General features: G+C 42.1%; 1 protein-coding gene and 1 pseudogene across 1 annotated transcript; both read right to left on the bottom strand.

Moving 5' to 3' along the window:
- The window catches only part of LOC110306567 (mRNA export factor GLE1-like), a 112,883-nt pseudogene extending 87,924 nt beyond the window's left edge, over nt 1–24,959 (bottom strand).
- LOC147001294 (eukaryotic translation initiation factor 1A-like) lies at nt 12,557–13,204 on the bottom strand. The gene has a single exon (XM_085830574.1). The coding sequence runs from the start codon at nt 12,989–12,991 to the stop codon at nt 12,557–12,559; it is 435 nt and encodes a 144-aa protein (XP_085686700.1). The 5' UTR covers nt 12,992–13,204.
- Nucleotides 24,960–26,701: the final 1,742 nt, after the last annotated feature.

Genomic DNA, 26,701 nt, shown 5'->3' with positions numbered 1-26,701 from the left:
CATATTGGACACTGGTAATACACAGAGCGCCCAATTTTCTTTCACAACCCAACTGGGACATCTGGTATAGGACGCCTATCTGTTCCTCCACCAGGTCATGGCGGTGATTCAAAATCATCAGCCCTCCCTTTAACTTGGTACTAGCAGAAGTTTGGACAGTGATGGCATCAGTCAGATCTGCTGAAAGCTGATTTAATTTTGTGTCTGATTGAATCGTACTAGCCATAGCATACCCTGCAGCTGTAGCAGCAGCTGCACTGGCTGAAATTGCTATGATTACAGCACAGTAATGCCAAACTCTCTTTTTTGTCGAAACAGGGATAAGGTGGAGGGTGTTTCCACCGGAACAGGGGTCCAACGTGGGATCCATGCCACCATGGCACGGGTGTCCTTTGTTACATCCCAACATTGAGAAATCCAACAAGAATCATTGGAACAGACTTCAAATGAATCATTTGAAAGAATAAACAAGAAAGGGGGGTAAACACAGACTGGGGTAGGTGGATAATTAATCTGGTTTACCAAAGTTTTATTGAACCCAGTGATCTCTACACTGGTATTAGTATATCCATAAGAGTCCAGGGAGGCAGCATGTATTCCCCGATACTGAGCAAATCTTGAGATGCCAGTAAAAGAAGCCTTTCCAACTGTTCCTCCCTGGATAAAGATCAAAGGATTGAGTTCTGTACAACTGCCATTGACTCCACAAAGCACCCACTTGTGAAAGGGATGCATTCTAAAGTCCTGTATGAAAAGTCCCTTTTTCATAACAAATTCCTTCTCTGGGTCAGCCATCATGTTGGGAGAAAAGGAAAAGGTTTTACACTGATCTGCCCAACGAGTGATAGAGGATTGACAATCAGACCAAGGCAGGATCAGCCCTTCATCTTCCAAGCTACAATGAGGGGCTATTTTTGGTTGGGGGGGGGACGTTCTTTGTCTGAAAAGTTAGGTGGTAGAAATGTACCATTAACCCAAATTGCCTCCTACAAGAAGGTTCGATTTGTAAAGGTTATATCTGCGTTGGAGTATCTTGGGTTGTGCTCACCCAACCTCCTCGGTGCTCATTAAACATCCCCAAACCTCGAGCTGTGAGGTTAATACATTTTCCTGGTCCATTAATTTGAAAACATAAAGAACTCTGTTCTAATAAAGAGCGATTTTCTCCTAATGGTGGTCGGGTAGGATCATAGGGTAGATATGGTAAATCTAATGTTTTATTTACTACTGTAAAGAATTTTGGAAAAACTATAGCATCATGGCGAACTGGCATTGGTTTAGGGAAAGTCGAGAGAATGGCCCATCTCTGTTCGCCCATCATACTAGGAACCTGAGACAAGTTCAATATTGTCAGAATCAGGAGCAGGCCTCGGGAGGTCAGCATCTTCCACACCATCCTTGATTACTATCTTGCGGGTGAGTCGTTCCAGTAACCAAAATGGGTTGTCTTCACTCTGTGGAAAAACACAAACAGCTCCCCTGGATCTTATCAAAATAGGATCCAGGCCTGTCCAAAGACCAGATAAGACATTCTTCCATTTCACCATTTCTTTTGGTTATCAGGGTCTGAGCTATGTCAATTGGCTGCAGAGCGATATTGCTCGTCAAGATTCAAAAAATTAAGTGTAAAGAGTGCCATAGATACAGCTACTCTTGGCACTGAGGGCAGAGTGTCATCAACTCCCCCCTTTTGTTTTATAAAATAAGACTTGAGTGTACGATGGGCACAATGCCTTGTCCTTGAGGATTATAAGGAAGGCCAGTCAGGTGAGTGACATCCATTTGATGACAAAATTGCTGAAATTTAGTAGAGGTATATGCTGGCCCATTATCAGTTTTAAGAATTGTGGGCTTGCCCCAAGCACTCCACGCTTCTAAACAGTGCTGTATAACATGAGAGGCTTTCTCACCTGTTAAAGGTGTAGCAAACATAACACCAGAGCAGGTGTCAATGGAAGCATGTAGATATTGATTTCTTCCAAAGGAGGAAATATGAGTGACATCCATTTGCCAGACCTGTAATGGCCTGATGCCTCGGGGGTTTACCCCTACATGAGGAGTAGGCAGAAATTGACAACAGTTTTGACATTGGGTGACAATGTCACAAGCTTCCTTCCTGGTTAAAGTGAAACGGCGGCGTAATGTTTCAGCTGTCATGTGGAAGCGTTTATGAAACTCCCTTGCAGCCTCTGCCTGTGAGGACAGAGCAGCAGCCATGATTCTAGTGGCTTTGTCTGCCAAGTCATTTCCATGAGACTTGGGGCCAGGAAGGCCAGAATGAGCCCTAACATGAGTAATATACACAAGATGTCTTCTATGTAACAGGGCTGACTGAATTTGCTGAAAAATGTGAGCAAGCTTGCTAGAGGGTCTAACTAAGCCAGCAACTTCAAGTGTATTAACTGCATTAACCACATATAAGGAATCAGATACAATATTCAGCGGTCCCGGAAAAGTTTCAAGGACCTCTAGAACTACCAAACACTCTACAACCTGGAGTGATGTCTCATTATATTGTTTAGATGTTACTTGGCCATTTACTATATATGCACCTATACCAGATTTGGATCCATCTGTATACACTACCACCCCATCCGGAAGTGGGTGTTTGGCTGTTATTACTGGAAACACTATGGCTTGGCTTAAGGCGAACTGTAAAATTGGATGTTTTGGATAATGATTATCAATTTGTCCTGAATAGGAGGCAACCAAGACTGCCCAATCGTTAGTTGTTGCTACCAGGGTTTGAACTTGAGCAGAAGTATAAGGTACAATTAGCATATGAGGTTCTTTCCCAAAATGAGTAATGGCTGCTATTATCCCCCAAAGTGCGAGTTGAGCAACTGCATTAGGATACCACTCAATGATTTTTTCAGGGGAAGCATTAGGTTGGACCCGCAACAAGGGTCCATTGTGCCACAAGACTGCTGTTGGTAACTGTGCAGTTTTTAATATGCACAATTTAAATGACTTTGACTCGTCAATGTGTTGTAATTGAGCATCTTGTAAGGCCTTTTCTACAGCTTGTAAAGCTTGACATGCAGCTTTCACTACAGTCCTCCAATCGCCAGGGGTCATTGCCAGAGTCACAAGCCTTTCAACTTGGGCTACAGTAAAGTTGGCATTGACTCCATAGTTATGGACTGACTCTGCAAGTTCTTTAATCTGTATATACTCCACTGGGGCATGAACGCGTCCGCCATAAGAGCCTTCAAAGACTGGGAACGCTTGCTGCACTTTTCTCTGTTCCTCTTTTGAAATGAATGAGTCTGAATGATACCTCTGAACATAAGGCAGAGGTGCACTAGGACCCAGAGGTCGAGAGGTCAGAGACCACACAGCGATTTGACATTTGTCTCTAGCTGCTTTTGCTTTCTCTATGTTATTCTGTGACTGATTAGCTCGTCTTTCATCTGTCTGGTATCTTTCTCCCTCATAGAGTGCTGCTTCTTCCTCTAAGTCTGTTTCCTTAGAGGAGCTAAGTTCTTTATCCGATTCTGAGCTACTGACAGCTAGTGCCTTGAACTCATCTAATGGCAGGTAGAGGCTCCTTTCCTTATGTGCCTCCCCAGCTCGATCTCTCTTCTTCTCTCCCTTTCCATCCCTTTTTCTAAGCTCTCCCAGGGCATTTTTCCCTTATATTTCATTTCCTTGGGCTCAAGCCCCCTGGAAAGGCCTTTATTCTTGAGTGCACCTTGTTTCCTTTTAACTCTTACTCCCTCTCTCCACTCTGTCTCTGATAGACTGTCTTGAATTTCGTCTAAAACTTTCCGCCCCACTTCAACCATTTGCTGACAATCCTCATCTGATAAGCACGATCTCACCAGTTTCCACAATGGCGTGGTCCCTGTTTTAAGTTTGCCATTCTGCTGTTCCCTGTGGCCTCCCTTCCCCCAGCCTGGAACCTGCCTGCTCAAGGGTGGAGCTACCGGCTCATTCGTCCTGCCACGCCCACTGCTGGAACCTGCCTTTGCCGTCTGGAGGCACACTCGTGTTCGTCCTGCTACTGGACCCTGAGTTACTTGGCGGGAAGTTGGGTTCCCTCCCCCTTCCTTTTTAACTGAGTGTCTGGAATTAGTAAAATTGAGCCTTGATCAGAACTTGTTGTCCTGGCTCCATTCTTTTCTTCCGCCCCGTCTAGATTCCTCTCTTTTCAGAGAACTGCCATTTTCAGTTGAACCATTCGTGTTGTGGACTGCGGGCAGGCCGCAACAGTTGGCGCCAGAACTGGGACCTGAAGAATGGCAGAGAGATGCTAAGAGAAACGACTGCTGTGTGGAGCTCCACAAGAAAGGAAAGGATCTTCATATCGGAGGAGCATCGGAGCAACGGACAGATACACATGCTAGCGCTAGCCTAAAAAATTTCAGTTTTGTAAAGTGTTGCTGAGGATGCGGTAGGATATGAAGCAAGTTTGAATCAGTGCTGACCCAACACTGTTTCTGCTTGGGGTCAGCAGTTCGTTAATCGGAACTAGATACGGAGACAGGCGGTGTGCCGCAGTTTTTTAGAAAACTGCTTAGGTGGAAGAAGGAAGGGTTCAAAGTCATGGATCAGGCGGTTGTTTTTAGTTTTCAGGAGTTGCTTAAGGAAAAAGGAGTAAGGCTTGAAGTACAATTAGTAAGAAATCTTTTAGATAAGATAGATAGCTGTTGTCCATGGTTCAAAGAAGAAGAAACGATAGATTCTGGAACCTGGGAAAAAGTTGGTGAGGCCCTGAAGCGAGTTAGAGTTTGAGATTAAGCTTCAGAGGCTGAGTCTCTTAAGATATTTCTAGTTTAGATAATGATTAATGTGGTTCCTATCCTAAATAGTAAAATTTAAGATAAGATATAAAGCAATGCCTCTTTATTAAAGCGTTAAAGCTTGCTTGAATAGGTATTCATAGGTATTAATTGATATCCAAACTTCGTAATATGATAGTAATGCTTCTAATATTGATTTTAACAGTGATAAATTGTTTTAAACATAGGTTTTGCTTTCCCAAAGTTGTAGATATTATCCTAACCTTGCAAAAAAACTTAAAAATTATGGTTAAAACTGCCATTGTTCCATTGACTGCAGGTTGCAGTTTGATTGCAAATTTAAGATTAATGCTCAGATTAAAAAGTATTTTACCTTTGAGTCAATACAGGGCTCTGGGCAGTCCCAGAGCGGCTTGTGGCCCTTTCTTTTGTTTTGCAAACAATGCCTAAAAAAGTTTTTCCCTGTGTTCAAGAAAATTTCTTTTTAACAGTGTTACAGATCTATTCAGATGTTTAAAATAATGCTTAAATTCAAAGATTTTTGCTTCTAGTAAACTGGTAATCACTAGAAAATTTTGCCTCTACGTATGGCTAATATAGCTTTACATTATGTAAGAAAAATGTTTATTGTTTCTGCTTCTTTACAAGAAGCCAAAAGTTTTAATCTTTCAGTATATATTGTTTCCTAAGTGGAAAGTATTTTATTAACTAATGCTTCTCAAGAGAAGTTTACCTTAAATCCTTGCTCTCACCCAAAAGATTCAGAGACAGTATCCTTTTATTATTTAGTGTTTTAGTTTACTACAAAAGGTTTTACAAAAAATAAAGAAAGCTTTTATAATTGTTGTTAATTGGTAAATAAAAATTAGTTGTGCCCAAGACAATTCTTTGGCCAGAAAAAACATTGTAAAGTCATTTTTCTCATCCTCCCAGCCGATCGTTGGCCACGTGGGCCCAACTAGCTGCTGTGGGGCGGAGTCTTAAGACACACAGTTGCCCCTATTCCAGCACAAATAATCTGGTTGTGTGCTGTAGATGGTGTTTTAAAATGCTGAACAATCAAACCTTAATTTATATATTAATAGTCAATGCTATATCTCTGAGCTCATAATTACTTAAAATTGTTCGTCCCTCAGATACTATTAATTCTCAAATTTACAATTGCTTATACATATTTCTAGTTAATAAATAAATAAATTATGCACGTGTGACTCTTAATAACTTTTCAAGCTTTCTAGTTACAACCGTTCCTTAAGAAAAATGATTGAAAGTGCAATCAGTCACTGCCCCTTTACAGTCAAATATTTAAAATGTTTTGTCCAAAAAGTTATTAATTCAAAAGGTTAGATATTGTAAAATTTTAAACTTTAACCTCTTAAAAGACAAAAGAGAGAAATTGTATCCCCATATATACTATTTAGTGCATTTCCATGCACACTATTTAAAACATACCTTTATTTTCAAAATTTGAGATTAAAATGTCAAATTTAATAAATGCTTTTTAGTATCTTAAAAGGATCTACTTATTGGCTTATAAATTGATCCTAAAACAGCTACCTTATTAGGAAAGGGAAAAACAAGTTCTCTCCACAAAACGCTACAAAAGCATATTAGTAATTCGTGTGCTGAGCTGACAGGTAAGTTAACTCAGTGTCCTGATTAAAAGGACTAAAAGATTAAATTCATGTTTTAGATCCATCCTTGCTTGTCATTTTTCCAGTTTAGACTAGCTTCTAGCCTTTTAACTTTATGACAATAGTACATCAGAGACTGTATATTCAGACTTAGTAAAATTAGTCATTTAATAGAGTCATAATGATTTTTCACTCTTCTTCAGTGTGACCAGCCATTCTAACTCAATCTTAGACTGGTCTAATATTCAGTTCAATTATTAGAGATTCCTATATTCTAATTTACCTAGCAAAGTTAATTCAGAGCATATCCCCCAAGGTCACCAAAGGCTCATCTTGCCTTTACCTTATTTGTCCTAAACTTTTTGCAAACTGACATTAAAGGTCAGTCTGCAGCTGAACGCCACTGGCACCCAGTTACTTCTAATTCTTATGCATTGGTAAAATGGAAGGACGCCCTGACTAATAAATGGAAGGGTCCAGATCCAGTTCTAATCTGGGGAAGAGGCTCGGTTTGTGTTTTTTCACGAGATAAAGATGAAGCACGGTGGCTACCAGAGAGATTAATTCGTCAGGTAAACACAGATTCTGTCTCTTCTCGTAAGTATCATTCTAAAGACTAAAATTCCTCTTGTGCTGGGAGTGGAAGCTCTCAGAAAACACTGTTTTCCTCTAAGCCAATTCCCCTACAAGAGGCCGGAGATTAACTTTAGCTTTACAATTTGCATCTAAATAAAGTACCTTGACTTCTCCGAACAGAAAATTTACATTGCTACACTCTCATTGTTTAGAATTCTTCCTTCTCTCAAGCAGGTCAATCTACATTCTCCGGTTCTCCGCCCCTACGAGCAAACAGGTGATACTGCTAATCTCCCTTCCAAGGACATCCCAGCATGTGGCTTTTCAGTCTAAGAGAAGATTTAGATTTAACAGGAGAGCTAGGGAAGTAGAAATTTCATATATATTTACAAAGATTAGTTCTTATTTTGATAGAGATGGGCTTAGTCCCTTAGCTGGCCTCTGGCTTTTCACCCTTGCTGTTACTACAAGGTGTCCTTAGTTCCTCAGGCTACTGGGAATAACAGGGATGAAGAGGAAAGACTTTCAGCTCCTATTTTAACCAAAATTAATGGTGTTAATACTGACATAATTCTTATCTTGGCCTTGCTAAATCTGAGGTTGACAAGTCTCATATAGAGACCTCGCAATAACTCAGAATTGCGCTACTGATTCATAATCATATGAATACAGTATGGGTACCGCTTGGTGCAGGAGATTACTGTGGAGGGAAGGTCCAGTTTGACCGTTTCTGAGTTCCCTGTGCGACACACCTGATTTGAAAGAGGTTGGTATCTGACTCCAGCTAAAATCCAAAAATACTTAAGGCTCTGCCTCCCCTCCCCAAAAGATACCAAGAGCCACAGATGTGAGTTGTTACAATGCTCACGGGAGGAATCAGGTCAATGTCCACCCAAGTCAAGGTTAAAGGCCCACTCATCTATGGATGAAAAGAATCGTTTGATCACCTCTGTTAAGCATTGCCTATTTAAACTTAATTAATAGGGGGGAGAGAGGTTGGAGACCTTGCTGTCGTAAGGGCAAGCCCTTCACTGCCTCCCACCCAAAAAATAAAAAAGCCAATTGGCCTTGTACTAGGAGCCAGCCGGTCTTAACCCCTTCTCCCTGTTCCCCTGCCTGTCACCCAAAATTGCGGAAATTTATAAGCTCAGTGTTATTCTAAAATCGTTTAGTTAAACTCAGCCAGGGTTCCAACGCCCTACTTAAAATGCAAACAGGTAGCTACCTATTCAGCACTAATTAGCATTATAAAGTCAGAGCCTACAGCCCAGCGCTGCTATTCAGTCAGTGCTTTAAAGACAGTCTTAGCCAGATACAGTTTACCATTAGAAAAGTTAGGGAATCCCACGGAAACAGGTTTTTTTCTTTAGCCCTAGGAACTCAGGCAGAATTATTGAACATAGATAATTTTTCTGCCTCAGGCCACCCCCTTTTTTATTTTTGTTTTGTTATCTAATGGGGGGAAATGTGGCCTCCCTTCCCCCAGCCTGGAACCTGCCTGCTCAAGGGTGGAGCTACCGGCTCATTCGTCCTGCCACGACCACTGCTGGAACCTGCCTTTGCCGTCTGGAGGCACACACGTGTTCGTCCTGCTACTGGACCCTGAGTTACTTGGCGGGAAGTTGGGTTCCCTCCCCCTTCCTTTTTAACTGAGTGTCTGAAATTAGTAAAATTGAGCCTTGATCAGAACTTGTTGTCCTGGCTCCATTCTTTTCTTCCGCCCCGTCTAGATTCCTCTCTTTTCAGAGAACTGCCATTTTCAGTTGAACCGTTCGTGTTGTGGACTGCGGGCAGGCCGCAACAGTTCCCTAACTAGATCTCCTTTCAGTTTGTCCCATGAGGCGACAGTTAATGACCCTGAGCAAGCATACCATGGTGCCACATGGTCTATCTCCCTGACAAATCCCTCTATAGTGTTAGTGGCGATTTTAAGGCCACACTGCTTCATGACCGACCGTAAGGCCCTTACTACAGAGTGGGAGATTCCCATACTGGTCGCTGTCCAGGACTGACCACAACTGAGAACCAGTCAGCAATACTGGTCACTGTTCAGGCCTGACCGCGACTGAGAACCAGTCAGCAGTTCCAGCGGTGGAAGCAAAACAAAACGGAAAGCGAAGGAACAATCTCCGTGAAAACAATCAAAAGGGCATCTAACTCTGGAGAAATTTCAAGACTGTACGTACCTTACAGAGCCTTAATGTCCTGAAGCTCTGATTCCGCCCTGCGAACAGGGGATCTCCCTTGTGCTGGTGTGATGGTATAAAGTTCCCGGGTTCCTCAGCGCCACTTATCCTGAGCTGTCGTTCTCGCCCGCAAGAATACACTCGGAAAACCGGATTCTTCTGCAGCAAAAATCTTTATTGCTCCTTCAAGAGGGAAGACCCAGACACATGAAAATGGCATTGCTTATATAGCCCTCAGCCATGGCGTTTCAGCACCTGCTGTGGCGTGTCAGCTCCTGATTTGTTGCTCACCCATCACCCCATTATATGCCCCGAGATAGGCAGTGACTAGGCGTGAGTTCACTCTTGCACCTGTGTACAAGGCTTGTTTACTAGTTAGGCAAAGCAGAGGCCGGAACCATCTAATAATGGTGATTGCTCCTGGCATGGCTCTCCACAGGATTACCTTGGATGGACCTGGGACCCTGGGGCACAACTGTCTGTGAATTAGTTTTCTGGCAGACATAGTGAACTGATTGGGCCATCTACACCTGACAGTCTTTCCATGCTTGCTTCCCAACATGGGACAGCCAGCCAGACCCAATCTCACTGACTACTTGCACTGCAGACTACATGACAGCAGCACACACACACTGCCAGCTGCAACCCAAAGAAAAGACAGGGAGCCTGCTCATTGTTATATTGTTTGATATAAACTAAATGAGGAGGAATTTATTTTATCATAGTTTCACATCAGGGTCATTTGTCCTCCTATGGTCTTGGACAGAGCATCATGGACAGAGGAGCATGAGGCAGAGGATGCTCCTCTCTTGGTGGACAGGAATTGAGAATGAGAGATTGTCCAGGACCAGTCCAACCTTCAAAGTCTTGCTTTTTCCAACTATGTTCCATCTCTTTGCTTTTTTTAGAACCTCCCAAAACATTGCCAGCAGCTGGGGCCCAGGTGTTTGACACATGAGCCTGTAAGAGAGAAGTTCTTATTAAAATCATAGGAGTGGTCATAAAATCTACCTTTGACCTGATAGGCATCCAAGAGAGTTGGAGATGGAAGATAATCATTAAGCTAGGCTTTTGATTGAGCTCTAACAATCTAGCTTCCACCTGCTTCTTCCTCTAGCAGCATTTATCAATAAACCAGTGAATACTAAAGTGGAGTGTATGCCTGTACTATTCTTAAGTCTGAGTACATTTGGGATGTAGGTAAAGAAGAACATTTGCTAACTTGACCTTTTGAGAAGAATCACCCAGTATTTTATTCACAGATGGAATCTTACAGCTGATTTGGTGATTCAGTGTACATAGGGTGAGGTCTAACCACCTGCTTTTTGAAATGGTACAAAGACTGATTACTGTTCAGGTGTTCTTCTCACCTTACTTTACATATGCTAGGCTAGGAAAACAGGGCTACTCTGGTGATTTGAATAAGAGGACCTCCCTACCCCCCCTATAGGCTCATCAACTTGAATGTTTGGTTTTCAGTTGGTAGATTGTTTAGGAAGGATTAGGAGGTATGACCTTGTTGGAATAAGTGTGTCATTGAGGGTGAGTTTTAAGACTTTCCTTTTTTTTTTTTTGATTGAGACTTTCTTTTATTAGATATTGTCTTTATATACATTTCAAATGCAATCCCAAAAGTCCCCTACACCCTCCCCCCTCCCCCCGAGCCCTGCTCCCCTACCCAGCCACTCCAACTTCTTGACCTGGCATTCCCCTGTACTAGGGAATATAAAGTGTGCAATACCAAGGGACCTCTCTGTTGGGGCTGACCTGCAGCTCTCAAGTCTGCGTTCGAGCCGGGGTGATGCATCTTGGAACTGAAAGGAAAGAGTGGAATCTAGCCGGGTAAAGAGAGAAATGGAGTCAAGACTGTATTCTGATCAAGACTCCACTTTAATGTTGGCGAACAGGCTTTATAAAGAAGAGGGGAGGTCCATTCCCAGTCACACAAAGTTCCTTTGAAGTTGTCAGATCAGCCTTTTAGTAGGAACTTGTGAAGATCACACTTCAGAGCTAACTGCAGAAAATCTTGGAGAACTGGTTTGGCCTCAGGCAGGTAGCAGGTAGTGGCACATCAAAGGAGAGTGATGAGAAGCAGCAGAGCAGGTGGCTCTGCCTCAGAGGTGGATGGTCTGAGGCCAGCCTAGCTAGGCTTGAAGGAGGTAAAACCTCTCATCCCAGTGATGGCCACCTAGGCCATCTTCTGCTACATATGCAGCTAGAGATACAAGCTCTGAGGGTACTAGTTAGTTCATATTGTTGTTCCACCTATAGGCTTGCAGACCCCTTCTGCTCCTTGGGTGCTTTCTCTATCTTCTCCATTGGGGGCCCTGTGTTCCATCTTATAGATGACTGTGAGCATCCACTTCAGTATTTGCCTGGCACTGGCATAGCCTCATATGAGACAGCTATAACAGGGTCCCTTCAGCAAAATCTTTCTGGCATATGCAATAGTGTCTGGGTTTGGTGGTTGATTATGAGGTGGACCCCCAGGTGGGGTAGTCTCTGGATAGTCCATCCTTTAGTCTTAGCTCCTAATCTTGTCTCTGGAAAACAGGAAACTTATATTCATTAAGCTGTGCCTCCTTTTCCATTAGCCTAAGCTTAGTTTAAGGAATAGTTAGCTTGTACAATTATGAAAGTAATTTTACTCAATACACAGTAATTCATTTTCCAAATCCTCAATACAGAAGCTAACTTCTTGAAAACGGCTTAACACAAACGACCTACTTTACAAACTAAACAATAATCTATGTGGACTTACCAACTACCTCCTTTTAAATTTTTCTCTATGCAAGAATCAGAAGAGATTTACTTCTCTTTTTTATTTTCATTCTTTTTTGAGTATGCCTTACAAAAGTAAGATTGTCTATAAACATTGTCAACTATTACATTTTTAAACACAAGAAAAAAATCATCTCCTCTAAGCATTTAATTTCTGCAATGCCTATTTTTTAAAACCCAAAATTGCTACCCATCTAACTTTAAAATGGCACTGTAGGATGCAACAACTTATGAGTGGACAACTTAAAGTATCAAGCAAGTGTATACAACAAGGGCCAGAAATGAAAGATCACAAATGGAATGGCAGTCTTTTAACAATGCACACTGCTGTGCCTTAAGTTCAATTATACTCATAAGCACAAAGCGTTAACTTGTCGCTTAAGATAGATAACTCAAAGTCTTAGGTTTTCAAAGAAATATAATACTTCAAAACATAAAATACATCAGTTTGCATTAACAAGCCACACGCATGCCAAATGAAGTTTTACTAAACAGCTGAAGGTCAAGATGCCAATTGTGTAGAGCAATCTTCAGAGAACTTAGAAGGTAGCATGCTTAGGTCAGGTTAGATGTCATCAATGTCTTCATCATCATCTCCAATATCATCATTGGAATATAGCATGCTTAGATTAGATTAGATGTCATCAATGTCTTCATCATCATCTCCAATATCATCAAACACGATTTCATCATCATCCCCAGGACCAAATATGTCTGTTTCATTGATTTTGGCATGTTCTGGAAGTTCTCCATAGGCCTTCAGACTTCTTGCTTCATCTGGATTGTACTTTAAGATTACATCAGCTTTGTTATCTTGATAGTCTCGTAGACCAATCAATATAATGTCTGAGGTATTTATCCAAACCTTTTTTCTCAACTTTCCTCTTATGTGGCACAGCCTCCTTACACCATCAAAACACATTGCTTCCAACCGTCCACATCCCAGCATTTTGGTCACCTGAGCATACTCTTGCCCATGTTCTTTAAATACCAACTCTCTTTTCTCAGATTCATTTTCATTTTTTCCTCTGCGCCTGTTTTTGCCTCCTTTGCCTTTATTCTTTGGCATGATGGAAAAGGCAACCACAGCAGTCGGGTGAGGGAGTCCTGGCAGACAGTGGCTGACAGTGGCTGTGACTCAGTTCCAAGAGCTACTACACTCTTAGGTTGGGTGCCAGGAAGTATCTCACAGTGGTAGATCTGAAAGCAACTGATGTAAGTATAGGAGATCCACAAGCCACAAAATGTCCCAGAGTCCTGGCTTCTGATAGTTACAAAATAGTACTTCGGCTTCTGGCCTGGTGCTCAGAGAGTTGTAGTCTCCCCAGTAGTGACAAAATGCAGCTGGACTCCTTTACCTTTGCAGTTCCTGCATTGACCTTTTAACAACGACAAAATAAAAATTTTAAATAAGTTTTCGTTGGAAATCTATTTGGAAAATAATTTATTATCAAAATTTCTGCATACAACATTGAATTGTACAGCTTTTTAAAAATTAGATATTCTCTTTATTTACATTTCAAATGTTATCCCCTTTCCTAATTTCCCCTTCAAAAACCCGCTATTCTCTACCCTCCTGCTGCTCCCTAAACAACCCACACCTGCCCAATGCATTCCCCTATACTGGAGCATAGAACCTTCACAGGACCAAGGGCCTCTCCTCCAATTGATGATTGACTAGGCTATCCTCTACTATATATGCAGCTAGAGCCATGAGTCCTTCCATGTGTTTTCTTTAATTTTTAGTTTACTCTCACAGAGCACTGGGGTTACTGGTTAGTTCACATTGCTGTTCCTCCTAGGTGGATGAATTGTATAGCTTAATAAAAAATTGAATCTATCATTCTGAGGAATGTGGTTCTATATTTAAAAAGCAGTCTAAAACTTGATAGAACGCTTAGTAGATTCAGATACCATTTTAATACATTTTTAACTAGTTTTGAGTACCCAAGATTACCAATTCATTGGTGTTCAGGCCTTTAATATATCACAAGAACACTCAAAATTTGTACCCCTGCACTTAAATGGACATGCTTGGGGCATAATAAAAACAATTTCAGGACTGGAAAGATTGCCCAATGCTTGAAAGTACCGACTATTCTTTCAGAGATCATGCATTCTCTTTCCAACAACCAGTGTTTCACAACCATGTGTAATGGGTACTGATGCCCTCTTTTGGTTCATGTGTCTAAGACAGGTACAGTATGGTCATAGATATAAATTACTCTTAAAATTTTTTTTTCAATTCACAAAAGAATGAAAAATTGAAGAAAGCCACATGTTGTGTTACTTAGATCCACTTTGGGACACAAAATAACACATGAAAGCAGTTAACATAGGCACATATGACAACCACATGAAGTCCTGGTACATCCAGTGAAAACAGAAAAGCAAAGGCCAACCAGAAAGTTCATCTCCATCTCCTTAAGAAGTGACAAAGGCTTAGTAACAAACCAACCAGCCAGAATACTACAAAACAAATTAACAACAACATCCCCAGAAACACTATTGAGTTCATTTTGTGGTGGCCATCTACTTCTGGGTATGGGGCTTTCCCTTAAGAGTGGTTAAGTGAGACCCCCTTGGAGAAAACCAACTTTTCGTTTGGGATCAGTTACTAGAGATAGTGTCTGGAACCAAACCAGGTCCTCTGCAAGAACAGTCAATGCTCTGAACAACTGAGCTATTTCTCCAGTCCCTATTTGCTAGTTTTTACATATGACATTTAAAAAAATAAAAATGAAAGCTAACTGAAAGCTCTGAGTTCTCCAAGCCCAGGCTTTTTGAGACTTTACTTTTGGCAATTGCTATGGTGAACAAAAGACACACACTGCACCCCTGGTATTTTTCTTGTGTGCATCCATTTCAAATTCTACCTTTACCCTCATAGTCCTATTAACCTATATCATAGTGCCTGAAGAAGACTTGAATATTTGCTTCCTATAACACTTAGCATAAATCACTCTTTATTTTTCTGGACCAAGGCTAATACCACACTAGTAAACATCATTTGTTGGTTCCAGTTTCATTTCTGTGGCTGTTGTTAAAAATACTCCAGCAAAACACAATTTCAGGACGAAGGACTTGTCTGGTTTAAAAGTCCAGGTTACAACCCACCAAGAGATGTCAAGGCAGCTAGTGAAATCCCACACACACTCCAAAGCAAGAGGGACTTGCTTCCTTGCAGAGAAGGAAGGAGGGAGGTAAGAAGGTAGGCAAGGCACCTCATGAAAGACCCGAGCTTCTGAACAACCTAGTCACCAAGGAAGGCCACAAGAGATTCTAGCTATGGTTGTAGCCAGGTTACCTCTGCTCCCTAGCTTAAACAATCCTCAAAGAAAAATTGAAAATATATGTCCTCCCAGAACTTTCCATAATCAGAACCCAAATCCGTGACCTACCTGGTGAGTACCATCTTCTTTGACGGACGACTAAGAGACTTTAGATTGATGATTCTTTCTTTCTGGGATAGGGTTTTTCTGTGTACTCGAGGCTGTCCTGGAACTCTTTCTACAGAACAGATTGGCCTAGGTCAGATGTCCTCTTGCCTATGTCTCCCAAAGTGAAGGCAGCAAGATGAGACTACTGTGTCTCACCCTGGGCAGAGCTTGAGTATATATACATTTCCCCAAAGCCCTGCCTCCAAAATGACACACCTCTAATCCAACAAGGCCACACCTCCCAATAATACCACACCTTGCTCCAAGCATAATTCAATCACTACACCAAACACACAAACAAACAAAAGGACACTTCTTAGCTAGGCGTGGTGGTACACACCTTTAATCCCAGCACTCAGGAGGCAGAGGCAGGTGGATTTCTGAGTTCAAGGCCAGCCTGGTCTACAAAGTGAGTTCCAGGACAGCCAGAGCTATACAGAGAAACCCTGTTTCAAAAAACCAAAAAAAAAAAAAAAAAAAAAAAAAAAAAAAAAGAGGACACTTCTTACTGCCTACTGGTTTTCTATGGTAATAAGAGACAAAACAGGCTACTGAGGACAAAGTTAAAATAATGAATGTAGGAAATCAGAGACACATAGACCAAAACCTGGGATGTAGGGTTGAAAGAAAGGGATGGTGCTGGAGAGATGGCCAAGTGGTTTTTAGCACTGAATGCCCTTCGAAGGTCCTCAGTTCAAATCCCCAAAACCACATGGATGCTCACAAACATCCATAAATACATCTGACGCCTCCTCTGGCACATCTGAAGACAGTTACAGTGTAATTAGATATAACAATAAACAAATCCTATCAGATCTAACAGAGGTCCTGAATTACAATCCCAGCAACTACATGATGGCTCAAAATGATCAGTACAAGTATATGTACTCATATACATAAAATAAATGAATTAATTAATCTTTTTTTTTAAAAAAGGAGCCAGGTGTGATGGCGCACGTCTTTAATCCCAGCACTCAGGAGGCAGTGGCATGCATATTTCTGAGTTCAAGGCCAGCCTGGTCTACAAAGTGAGTTCTAGGACAACCAGGACAATACAGAGAAACCCTGTCTCAAAAAAACAAAAAAAAACAAAAAAGAAAAAGAAAAAAGAAAAGAAGAGAAAAAAAAGAAAAGGAAGACGGGTGAAGATGGCTATGTTTTCTTACTGTCAAGGCTCATTTTCCACAAAGGCATATCATATAGGACTATGGTTATATAGAGATCAGCAATTTTGCTAAAAACACAATTAACAGAGTACATCTGTAAAGCTGATTTGCTGTCACAGAGGGGAAAGGCTCTTGCTGCCATGCTTGACTACACGAGTATTCTCAGATAGATGTAGAAAACAGAATCTCTAAGGTTGTTCTCTGACTTTAAGATGGGTGTTGAGGTATTTTGACAAACACACACTCACACACAAAAACACCCACAAACTCATACACTACATGTAAAAAATCTTATTTTATACTTTTATCATATATATAAAGGAGTTTTGTGTGTATGTTCATCTGTAACCACATGCATGCTTGGTGACCAAGGAGGCTAAAAAAAGGGCATTCGAACCCTGGGTACTAGAGTAGCACAGGCCTGTCTGCCACCATGTGAGTGGTGGGAATTATTGCTCTTAACTGGTCTCTTAAACCCAAAAATATAGTATTTATAAATGACTTACTACAAGCAATGCTTTCCTTTAATTAGGTGGGATGTGGGTTTGACACCCTTGTGCTAGCTTTTCATGAGTGCCCTAGTTCATCTGCCTCTAGAACGTAGCAAGTCACCTGTGTTTCAGTCCCTCCTCCCCAGCAACTTACAAAACATACAAAGAACAAACCAAAACTTCAGAAGACCTAACTTTTCTCTGTCTCAATTTAATCCCCAGAAACTCAAAGTTATAAGGAAGTTGCAGTGAGCTGACAGGGCTGAAGAGGAGGTTGCTCACTCCATGCAGTACTCAGTGCACAAGCAAGAAGACTTGAATTCGATGCAATTCATTTCTGTAAAACTGGTAGATGTATTATAAACAAACCCCAACAGATAGCTTCAGTGAGCTTTTATCAGGTCACTAGCATTGGTTCTTGGAAAAGCAGGTTTGACCAACACAGGACACCCAGAACAACAAACACCACATGTGCTAGAGGGAGTTGTAGGTGTTGGCTGGTGGGGCCACAAAGATCCACAAAAGGGAAAGACTGGATTCTCGCCTGCAAAGATGCAGCCAACAGCAACTTTCGTGGCCTGAATATGCTTGGTCCAGGGTTTTGTTGTATTTGGAGTTCTGGCCTTGTTACAGTAGATGTGTCACCATGGGAATGGACTTTTTAAGACCCTCATTCTAGCTGCCTAGAAGTCAGTTTTCTGCTAGCAGCTTTCAGATGAAGATATAAACCTCTCAGTTCCTAACGTACTTTCCCTGCCTGGATGCTACTATGTTCCTGCCTTAATAATAATGCACTGAACCTCTGAATATTGAAGCCAGTCCCAATGAAATGATATCCTTATAGAAGTTGCCCTGATTGTGGTGTTTGCTCATGGCAGTCAAACCCTAGATAAGACAGAACTTGGTACCAGGGAATGGGGTATTGCTGTGACAGGTCTGAAAATGCTTGACTTTGGGAGAATGTAGATTTGGGGACTTTGGATTTGGAAAGCAGTGGAATGCTTCAAATGGGGCTTACTGGGCTATCTTAGTAGGAATATGGAAGACACTGTTACTGAGAGTGATCTGAAATATGCAGTCCTGGTCCAAGAAATTTCAGTGGAGAAGAACTTCAATATGTGGCCTACAGACTGGTTTTTTTTTTTTTTTTTGTAGTATTTTGGTGAACAGCATGGCTACTCTTTATCCTAGTCTGAAAAGTCAGAATGAAGCTAAGATTTAGAAACTCAGATTAATTGCATTCACAAAGGAGGTCTCAGAAATGCCCATCATAGACTTACTTCTCTGCTTACATCTCATGAAGAACATTTGGAATATGCATAGCTAGCTTAGAAATGAAAAGAACAAAATATATAGTATTAAGGGGGGGCACCAGGAAGGGAAATGGAGCTGAATCCTGAGCTCAAGGATATTAAATTGAATTAAGGGAATTGTATACTTGTGGCAAGATGGGACACAATGAAATTTAGATCCAGTATGGTGGTGCATTGCTTTAATCCCAGGAGATAAAGCCAAGCAGATCTCTGAGGTCAAGGTCAGCCAGAGACAGAGCCAGTTCTAGGTGAAGAAAAGCTTAAATACAGGGGTGGTGGTACACACCTTTAATCCCAGAAGAAAAAGCCAAGCAGATCTCTGAAGTCAAGGTCAGCCAGAGACAGAGCAAGTTCTAGGTGAAGATAAGCTTAATTCCAGGCAGAGTGGTACACACCTTTAATCCCAGGAGACAGGCAGTCAGATCTCTGAGTCAAGGTCAATCTCCAGGGAAAGATCCAGGACAGTCAAGCTTAGGCAGTGAAGGAGTTGAAAAGAGGAAGCTAATGATGTTGTAAGAGAAAAAAGGGACATTGTTCAGCTCCTGCAAGCAGCAGAACTCATCAGCTTTGGCCATGTGGCTCTGGCTCTATAGCCAAGAAGAAATGGAGACTACTGGGATAATTGGTGCTGATTAGCTGGAGTCAGGAAATTAGTGGTGATTATGAGGAGACCAGCATTGCTAAGGTGAAATCTTCGGGGAAATGTTTTCTGAGAACACAAGGAACCTGCGTTCCAGGGACAGGCAAGGTTATGTGTACCTCCTGCTGCAGCTGGACTTGGTAACTTATTAGAGTCACCCAGGTGGTACTTGTTTTGAGAAAAAAAAAAGTCATAAAAGGACTGTCTTCTGGGAGCTTGACTTAAATGACCCCACCCTCTAGTCCCACAAAAGTTCAAGCATGGAGTGACATCCCCAAGATGTCTGAGAGGAAGCACGTAGTAAATTTCAATCTAAAGGAAAAAAAGCAGGAAAGTGAAAGTGGGTAGGTGGGGATCAGCAGCTATTCAGCCAAAGTGTCTCGGGCTAAGTACAAGAAAGCAGTGAGGATGTGGCAGAGTTCTTGCAGATTACAGACACACCTCGACTTTATACAAGCTATGAGCTGAGCAATTGATCACCGATTTTCTGAAAGTCACTAGAGACAAAGGGAACAGCTAAGTGCCCCTTCTTCTTCTTCTTCTATTGGATATTTTCTTTATTTACATTTCTTTTCTTTCTTTATTTCTTTCTTTTTTGTTGTTGTTTTTTGGGGGGGCAGTTTTTTGGTTTTTCGAGAGAGGGTTTCTCTGTGTAGCCCTAGCTGTCCTGGAACTCACTTTGTAGACCAGGCTGGCCTTGAACTCAGAAATCTGCCTGCCTCTGCCTCCCAATTGCCTTTATTTACATTTCAACTGTTATCCCCATCCTGTTTTGGGGATTCTCCTACAAGGGAAAAAAAAGTGCGCCCCTATCCTCTGCCCCTCTCCCGCCCCCCCCCCCCAACTCACTCACTCCTGCTTCCTGCCCCTGGCATTCCTCCACACTAGGGTATACAACCTTCTTAGGACATAGGGCCTCTCCTCCAATTGATATCTGTCTAGGCCATCCTTTGCTGCATATGCAGCTAGAGCCAGGAGTCCTACCAATGTGTGTTCTTTGGTTGGTGGTTTAATCGCTGGGAGCTCTGGGAATACTGGCTACTTCATATGTGTTCCTCCTATGGGGCTGCAAACCTCTTCAGCTCCTTGGGTCCTTTCTCTAGCTCCTTCATTGTGGATCTTATTCTCAGTCCAATGGATGTCTGTGAGCATCCACCTCTGTATTTGTGAGGCACTGACAGATCCTCTCAGGAGAGAGGGAGAAAATTTAAGTTTGACCCCCTAGACCAAGTTGTAGCCAAGAAAGAAAAATAGTTGGGCTCTGAAGCAGCCTGTTCTGAGAACTGGCTGACCACAGAACACATAATTACACAAGCCAGTTCAGTGACCTTGTTCCAGGACCTGGCTGATCACAAAAATTGGATTAAAATCTTGAGAACAATCTTGAGAATCAGGGAGTTTCCCCTTGTGATTTTTAGTTCCACCTTGTGATTTTTCACTGGTATTTTCAAATAACACACTCCCTACCCTCTTGGGTTATGGTTTTTTCCTTTAAATACCCGCTTTCCCAGCCTCTCTGGGTCTCCTCTACCCCTGCATTGGATACAAGTAGACCTCAGAGTGCTGGTTCCTGTCAATAAACCTCGTGTTATTGCAGCAAAAATGGTCTTCCATGAGCTACTTGGGGTTCACGTCATCCCGAGACTTGAGTGAGGGTCTCCCTTCATCGGGGGTCTTTCAAGCTTTATCAGGTCCCTGGCAACAAGAACTTGTTGGCATCCACAACAGTGTCTGGGATTGGTGATTGTAAATGGGGTGGATCCCCTAGTGAGTCAGTCCCTAGATAGTCATTTCTTCAGTCTCTACTTCATGCCTTGTCTCTGTAACTCCTTCCATGGGTTTTTTGTTCCCCCCTTCTAAGATGGATAGAAGTATCCACACTTTGGTCTTCCTTCATCTTGAGTTTCATGTGCTTGAGTTTCATGTGAATTGCATCTTGGGTATTCCAGCTTCTGGGCTTCTGGACTAATATCCACTTATCAGTGAGTGCATATCATATGTGTTATTTTGTGATGGGGTACCTCACTCAGGATGATATACTCCAGATTCATCTATTTGCCTATGAATTTTATAAATTCATTGTTTTTAATGGCTGAATAGTATTCCATTGTGTAAATGTACCACATTTTCTGTATCCATTCCTCTGTTTAGGGACATATGACTTCATTCCAGCTTCTGGCTATTATAAATAAGGCTGTTATGAGCATATTGAAGCATGTGTCCTTATTTCATGTTGGAGCTATGTCTAATTATATGCCCAGGAGTGTTATTTTCTTACCCCTCCTTGTAACATGAGAAAATTAGAAAGGCCAGAGATGTTCCTTACTGGCTTTTTGTTTTCCAAATCCTTCATTGTCTAAGTTTGGCTATCCTAGATCTTGCTCTGTAGATTGGCCTTGATCACAGAGATCAGCATGCCTGTCTCCTGGGATTAAAGGTGTGTACCACCATGCCTGGATCTAAATTTAGCTGGGTAGGCTCTTGCCCCAAGGTCCTACTCCCTTAATCTGTTATCTCCTAGAACACAGGATTTTGCTCCATTTCACTTCCTGGTACCCCTTTAATACTCGAACCATAAAATTTATATGTTTCCTTTCTAAGATTGCTCTGCATGTTCAAACTTCTCTTCATAAGACTTAACCAGAGAACAAAGTCTCTCATGAGCTTTTTGGAAATTTCCTTTCTCTGTGCAATTAATCTGAGACTCTTCACCTTAGCCTCAGACAGACTTATCAGGCAAGGGCTTAAAGTAGCCACATTCTTCAAAAAATACCACAAAACCAGTCTTTATGCCACATTCTGAAAATTCTTCTCCTTTGAAATCTCTTGGCCCAGAACAACACAGTTCAAATTACTCCCAGCAACAATTCTTCCATATTCTTACTAGGGTGGCCCATTAAGCCCCATTTAAAGCATTCCACTGCTTTCCAAATCCAAAGTCCCAAAATCCACATTCTTTCAAATAAAAGCATGGTCAGGCCTACCACAGCAATCCCTGGTACCAATTTCTGTCTTAGTCAGGATTTTACTGCTATGAAGAGATGCCATGATCAAGGCAAGTCTTTTTTTTTTAATTTTTAATATTTTTTATTACATATTTTCCTCAATTACATTTCCAATGCTATCCCAAAAGTCCCCCATACCCACCCCCACTTCCCTACCCACCCATTCCCATTCTTTTGGCCCTGGCATTCCCCTGTATTGGGGCATATAAAGTTTGCAAGTCCAATGGGCCTCTCTTTCCAGTGATGGCCGACTAGGCCATCTTTCGATACATATGCAGCTAGAGACAAGAGCTCCGGGGTACTGGTTAGTTCATCATGTTGTTCCCCCTATATGGTTGCATATCCCTTTAACTCCTTGGGTACTTTCTCTAGCTTCTCCATTGGGAGCCCTGTGATTCATCCAATAGCTGACTGTGAGCATCCACTTCTGTGTTTGCTAGACCCGGGCATAGTCTCACAAGAGACAGCTATATCTGGGTCCTTTCAGCAAAATCTTGCTAGTGTATGCAATGGTGTCAGTGTTTTGAAGCTGATTATGGGATGGATCCCTGGATATGGCAGTCTCTAGATGGTCCATCCTTTCATCACAGCTCCAAACTTTGTCTGTGTAACTCCTTCCAAGGGTGTTTTGTTCCCAATTCTAAGAAGGGGCATAGTTTCCACACTTTGGTCTTCATTCTTCTTGAGTTTCATGCATTTAGCAAATTGTATCTTATATCTTGGGTATCCTAAGTTTTAGGCTAATATCCACTTATCACTGAATACATATTGTGTGAGTTCCTTTGTGATTGTGTTACCTCACTCAAGATGATGCCCTCCAGGTCCATCCATTTGCCTAGGAATTTCATAAATTCATTCTTTTTAATAGCTGAGTAGTACTCCATTGTGTAAATGTACCATAATTTCTGTATCCATTCTTCTGTTGAGGGGCATCGACCAAGGCAAGTCTTATAAAAACATTTAATTGGGACTGGCTTACAGGTGCAGAGGTTCAGTCCATTATCATCAAGGTGGGAGCATGGCAATATCCAGACAGGCATGGCCCAGGCAGAGCTGAGAGTTCTACATCTTCATCCAAAAGCTTCTAGTGGAAGAGTGACTTCCAGGCAACTCGGTTGAGGGTCTTAAGCTCACACCCACAGTGACACATCTACTCCAACCAGGTCACAAGTATTCCAACAAGGCGACACCTCCAAATGGTGCTACTCCCAGGTCCAAGAATATACAATACATCACACTATCCAAGCTTTAGGTTGAGAGTCTTGGCTCTGGAGTGAAATTGCTCATCTTTCTGCTTCTCCTGATAGCCCAGGGCTTCTCTGGTACTCTTCTCCATCACTTTCTCTAAATCCTAGAACTCCTTATGCAAATTCAGCTCCTTCAGATTGTCAAACCTCTTTAGCTGTTGAAATGCTATCTCTGAGAGGGCGCACACCTTCCTCTCTTGCTTCTCCTGCCACTTGTCAGGCCCTGTGTTCCTCTTATTCTGGATGCCAATTCGAACATTCAATGCAACCTTCTGCTTTGATTGTCGGAGAGGACTGAAGCACAATAGCTTCTTTGAAAGAGGCCTCATGTGTGCTCTGGGTTCCATTTGGAGTTGAGGTTAAGGGGGATTGTGGGATATTCCGGAGAGGAGATTGTGTAGTGAGGATTGGGACAGGCCTGAAGCAGATCCAGAGGATGGTGAATTATCAGAGGAAGGAAGTTCTCTTGCATGTGGAGTGAGGTGTTGTTTGGATGTGATCTCACACCCATCCAGAGTATGAAGATAGTTTGGGACGAGACCTGCATTTTTCCAAACCATCCTGGTAGCCCAGCAGCCACTTCAGGTTATTGTGCAGGTGGTCTTTGCTGGATTTGCTGAGAGTCCTCAGGGTTTCCCAGCAAAGACCATCCGACTGCCTTGATCTTTTATTATTATATTATTATTATTTATTATGATTAAGCATACTGTAGCTGTCTTCAGACACTCCAGAGGAGGGCATCAGATCTCATTACATATGGTTGTGAGCTACGATGTGGTTGCTGGGATTTGAACTCAGGACCTTCAGAAGAGCAGTCAGTGCTCTTAACCACTGAGCCATCTCACCAGCCCTGCCTTGACCTTTTAAAAAATAAAAATTTAAATAAGTTTTCCTTTGTAATCTATTTTGGAAAGATGTTTTGGCTTTGTGGATACATTGGCATCATACATTTATTTGTGTTATTAAAAACTTATTTACAGAAGGTAGACTAACGGACAAAGTACTCAAGGAAACCCCCTGTGGGTACTTGTCTGGCTTAGCCAAGGAAGCTCCCTTAGCCCTTGCAGCTCCCTGCATACCCACTATGTGGATAGCCCCTGCATACCCACTATGTGGATAGCCCCTGCATGCCCACTATGTGGATAACCCATGGAACCTACTCTGGCCATGGACTTGCAGCCCCTCCAAGTGGCTTGAGGGAGCATTTGGACTGGGTTCCTACAGTACCCTGACTGTCACACCCCAGCTATACTGCAAGGGTCTAACTCCAGCCAGTCTCTGCTGGGGTTTGAATAGAGTTGACAATAGTTGCCTCAGAGGTAGGGTAGCACACAAAGCTACAAGTAGTTACTCTGGGTGTGCACCTTTTGGTATGGTGGAAACTAGCAAGTTGGAATAGAGTGAGTAGAAGGTAGGGAGGAAGGGCCAAAAGTCTTTTGGATATCTGGAAGGCTGATCTGTTAAGACTCTTCATGAGTGAGCTGAGATCTTTGGATAGCTGAGAGCACAGAAGCAAATAGTTGGATTTAAGTTTCCACATTATGAATCAACTCAGGGAGCCTGAAGGTGGTGGTGAGTTTGGGGCCAACCTTGTCTACCTAGTGAGATCCAGGCCAGCTAGGGCTGCATAGACTCTGTCTGAAATTATTCAGCCAAACAGACGATTAACCAACCAACCAGCCACTCAACCCAGGCACCTACCAGGGGGAGAGAATTACTCTGATAGTTGAGTCATTGTGTTTACCTCTGATTTGGTCTTGAGGTCTTAGAAGAATGACTGTATCTTATGGTTCCATGCTGCCAAGGCCAAGGCAACTTTTATAAAAGAAAATATTTAACTGAGAATGGCTTACAGTTCAGAGGTCCAGTCCATTTTCATCATGGAAGGAACATGGCAGCATGGAGGCAGACATGGTGCTGGAGAGGTAGCTGAGAGTTGTACATTCAGATTGGGAGGTAGCAGGAAGAGAGAGACACTGGGCCTAGCTTAAGCATTTGAAATCCAGAGTCCACCCCTAAAGACATACTTCCGTCAACAAGGCTAAACCTCCAATGTCTCTCTCAAGTGGCACTACTATCTAAGGACCTCTTATTCAAATATATGAGCCAATATAACTGTTCATATTAAATGAATGACAGGCTATATCATAATAGCTCTTTTTCTCATTGTTATATTGTTTGATATAAACTAAAAGAGGAGGAAATTATTTTACTCATAGTTTCACATCAGTGTGATTTGTTGTCCTAAGCTCTTGGACAGAGCATCATGAACATAGGAGCATGTGGCAGAGGATGCTCCTCCTTGGTAGACAGGAAGTAAGAATGAGAGATTGGCCAGGACTAGTCCAACCTTCAAAGTCTTGCTTTTTCCAACTATGTCCCATCTCTTTACTTTTTTTAGAACCTCCCAAAACATTGCCAGCAGCTGGGGCCCAGGTGTTTGACACATGAGCCTGTAAGAGAGCATTTCTTACTAAAACCATAGGAGTGGTCATAAAATCTACCTTTGACCTGATAGGCATCCAAGAGAGTTGGAGATGGATTTAACCATTAAGCTAGGCTTTTGATTAAGCTCAAACAATCTAGCTTCCACCTGCTTCTTCGTCTAGCAGCATTTATCAATATACAAGTGAATACTAAAGTGGAATGAATGCCTGTACTATTCTTAAGTCTGAGTACATTTGGGATGTAGGTAAAGAAGAACATTTGCTAACTTGAGCTTTTGAGTATAATCACCCAGTATTTTATTCACACATGGAATCTTACAGCAGATTTGGTTCAGTGTACATAGGGTAAGGTCTAACAACCTGCTTTTTGAAATGGGACAAAGACTGATTACTGTTCAGGTGTTCTTCTGACCTACTTTACATATGCTGGGCTAGGAAAACAGGGCTACTCTGGTGATTTGAATGAGAGGGCCTCCCTACTCACATATAGGCTCATCAATTGGAATGTTTGGTTTTCAGTTGGTAGATTTTTTAGGAAGGATTAGGAGGTATGGCCTTGTTGGAAGAAGTGTGTCATTGAGGGTGAGCTTTGAGACTTTCCTTCCTTTTTTTTTTTTTTTTGATTGAGACTTTCTTTTATTAGATATTTTCTTTATATACATTTCAAATGCAATCCTGAAAGTTCCCTATACCCTCCCCACCACCCTGCTCCCCTACCCACCCTCTCCAAATTCTTGGCCCTGGTATTCCCCTGTACTAGGGCATATAAAGTTTGCAATACCAAGGAGCCTCTCTGTTGGGGATGACCTGCTGCTCTCATGTCTGGGTTCCAGCCTGGGATGCATCTTGGAACTGAAAGAAGAGAGGGAATGAAGGCTTGTAAAGAGAAAAATGGAGTCAAGACTGTATTCTGATCAAGATTCAACTTTAATGTTGGCAAAGATGCTTTATAAAGAAGAGGGGAGACCCATTCCCCGTCATGCAAAGTTCCTTTGAGGTTGACAGATCAGTCTTTTAGTAGGAACTTTCC

The sequence above is a fragment of the Mus caroli genome, unplaced genomic scaffold (assembly GCF_978045245.1).
Source record: "Mus caroli unplaced genomic scaffold, Mus_caroli_1 scaffold_14, whole genome shotgun sequence".
Taxonomy (NCBI): Eukaryota; Metazoa; Chordata; class Mammalia; order Rodentia; family Muridae; genus Mus; species Mus caroli.
Note: the sequence above shows the minus strand (reverse complement) of the source record. Positions and strands in the feature narration are given on the sequence as shown.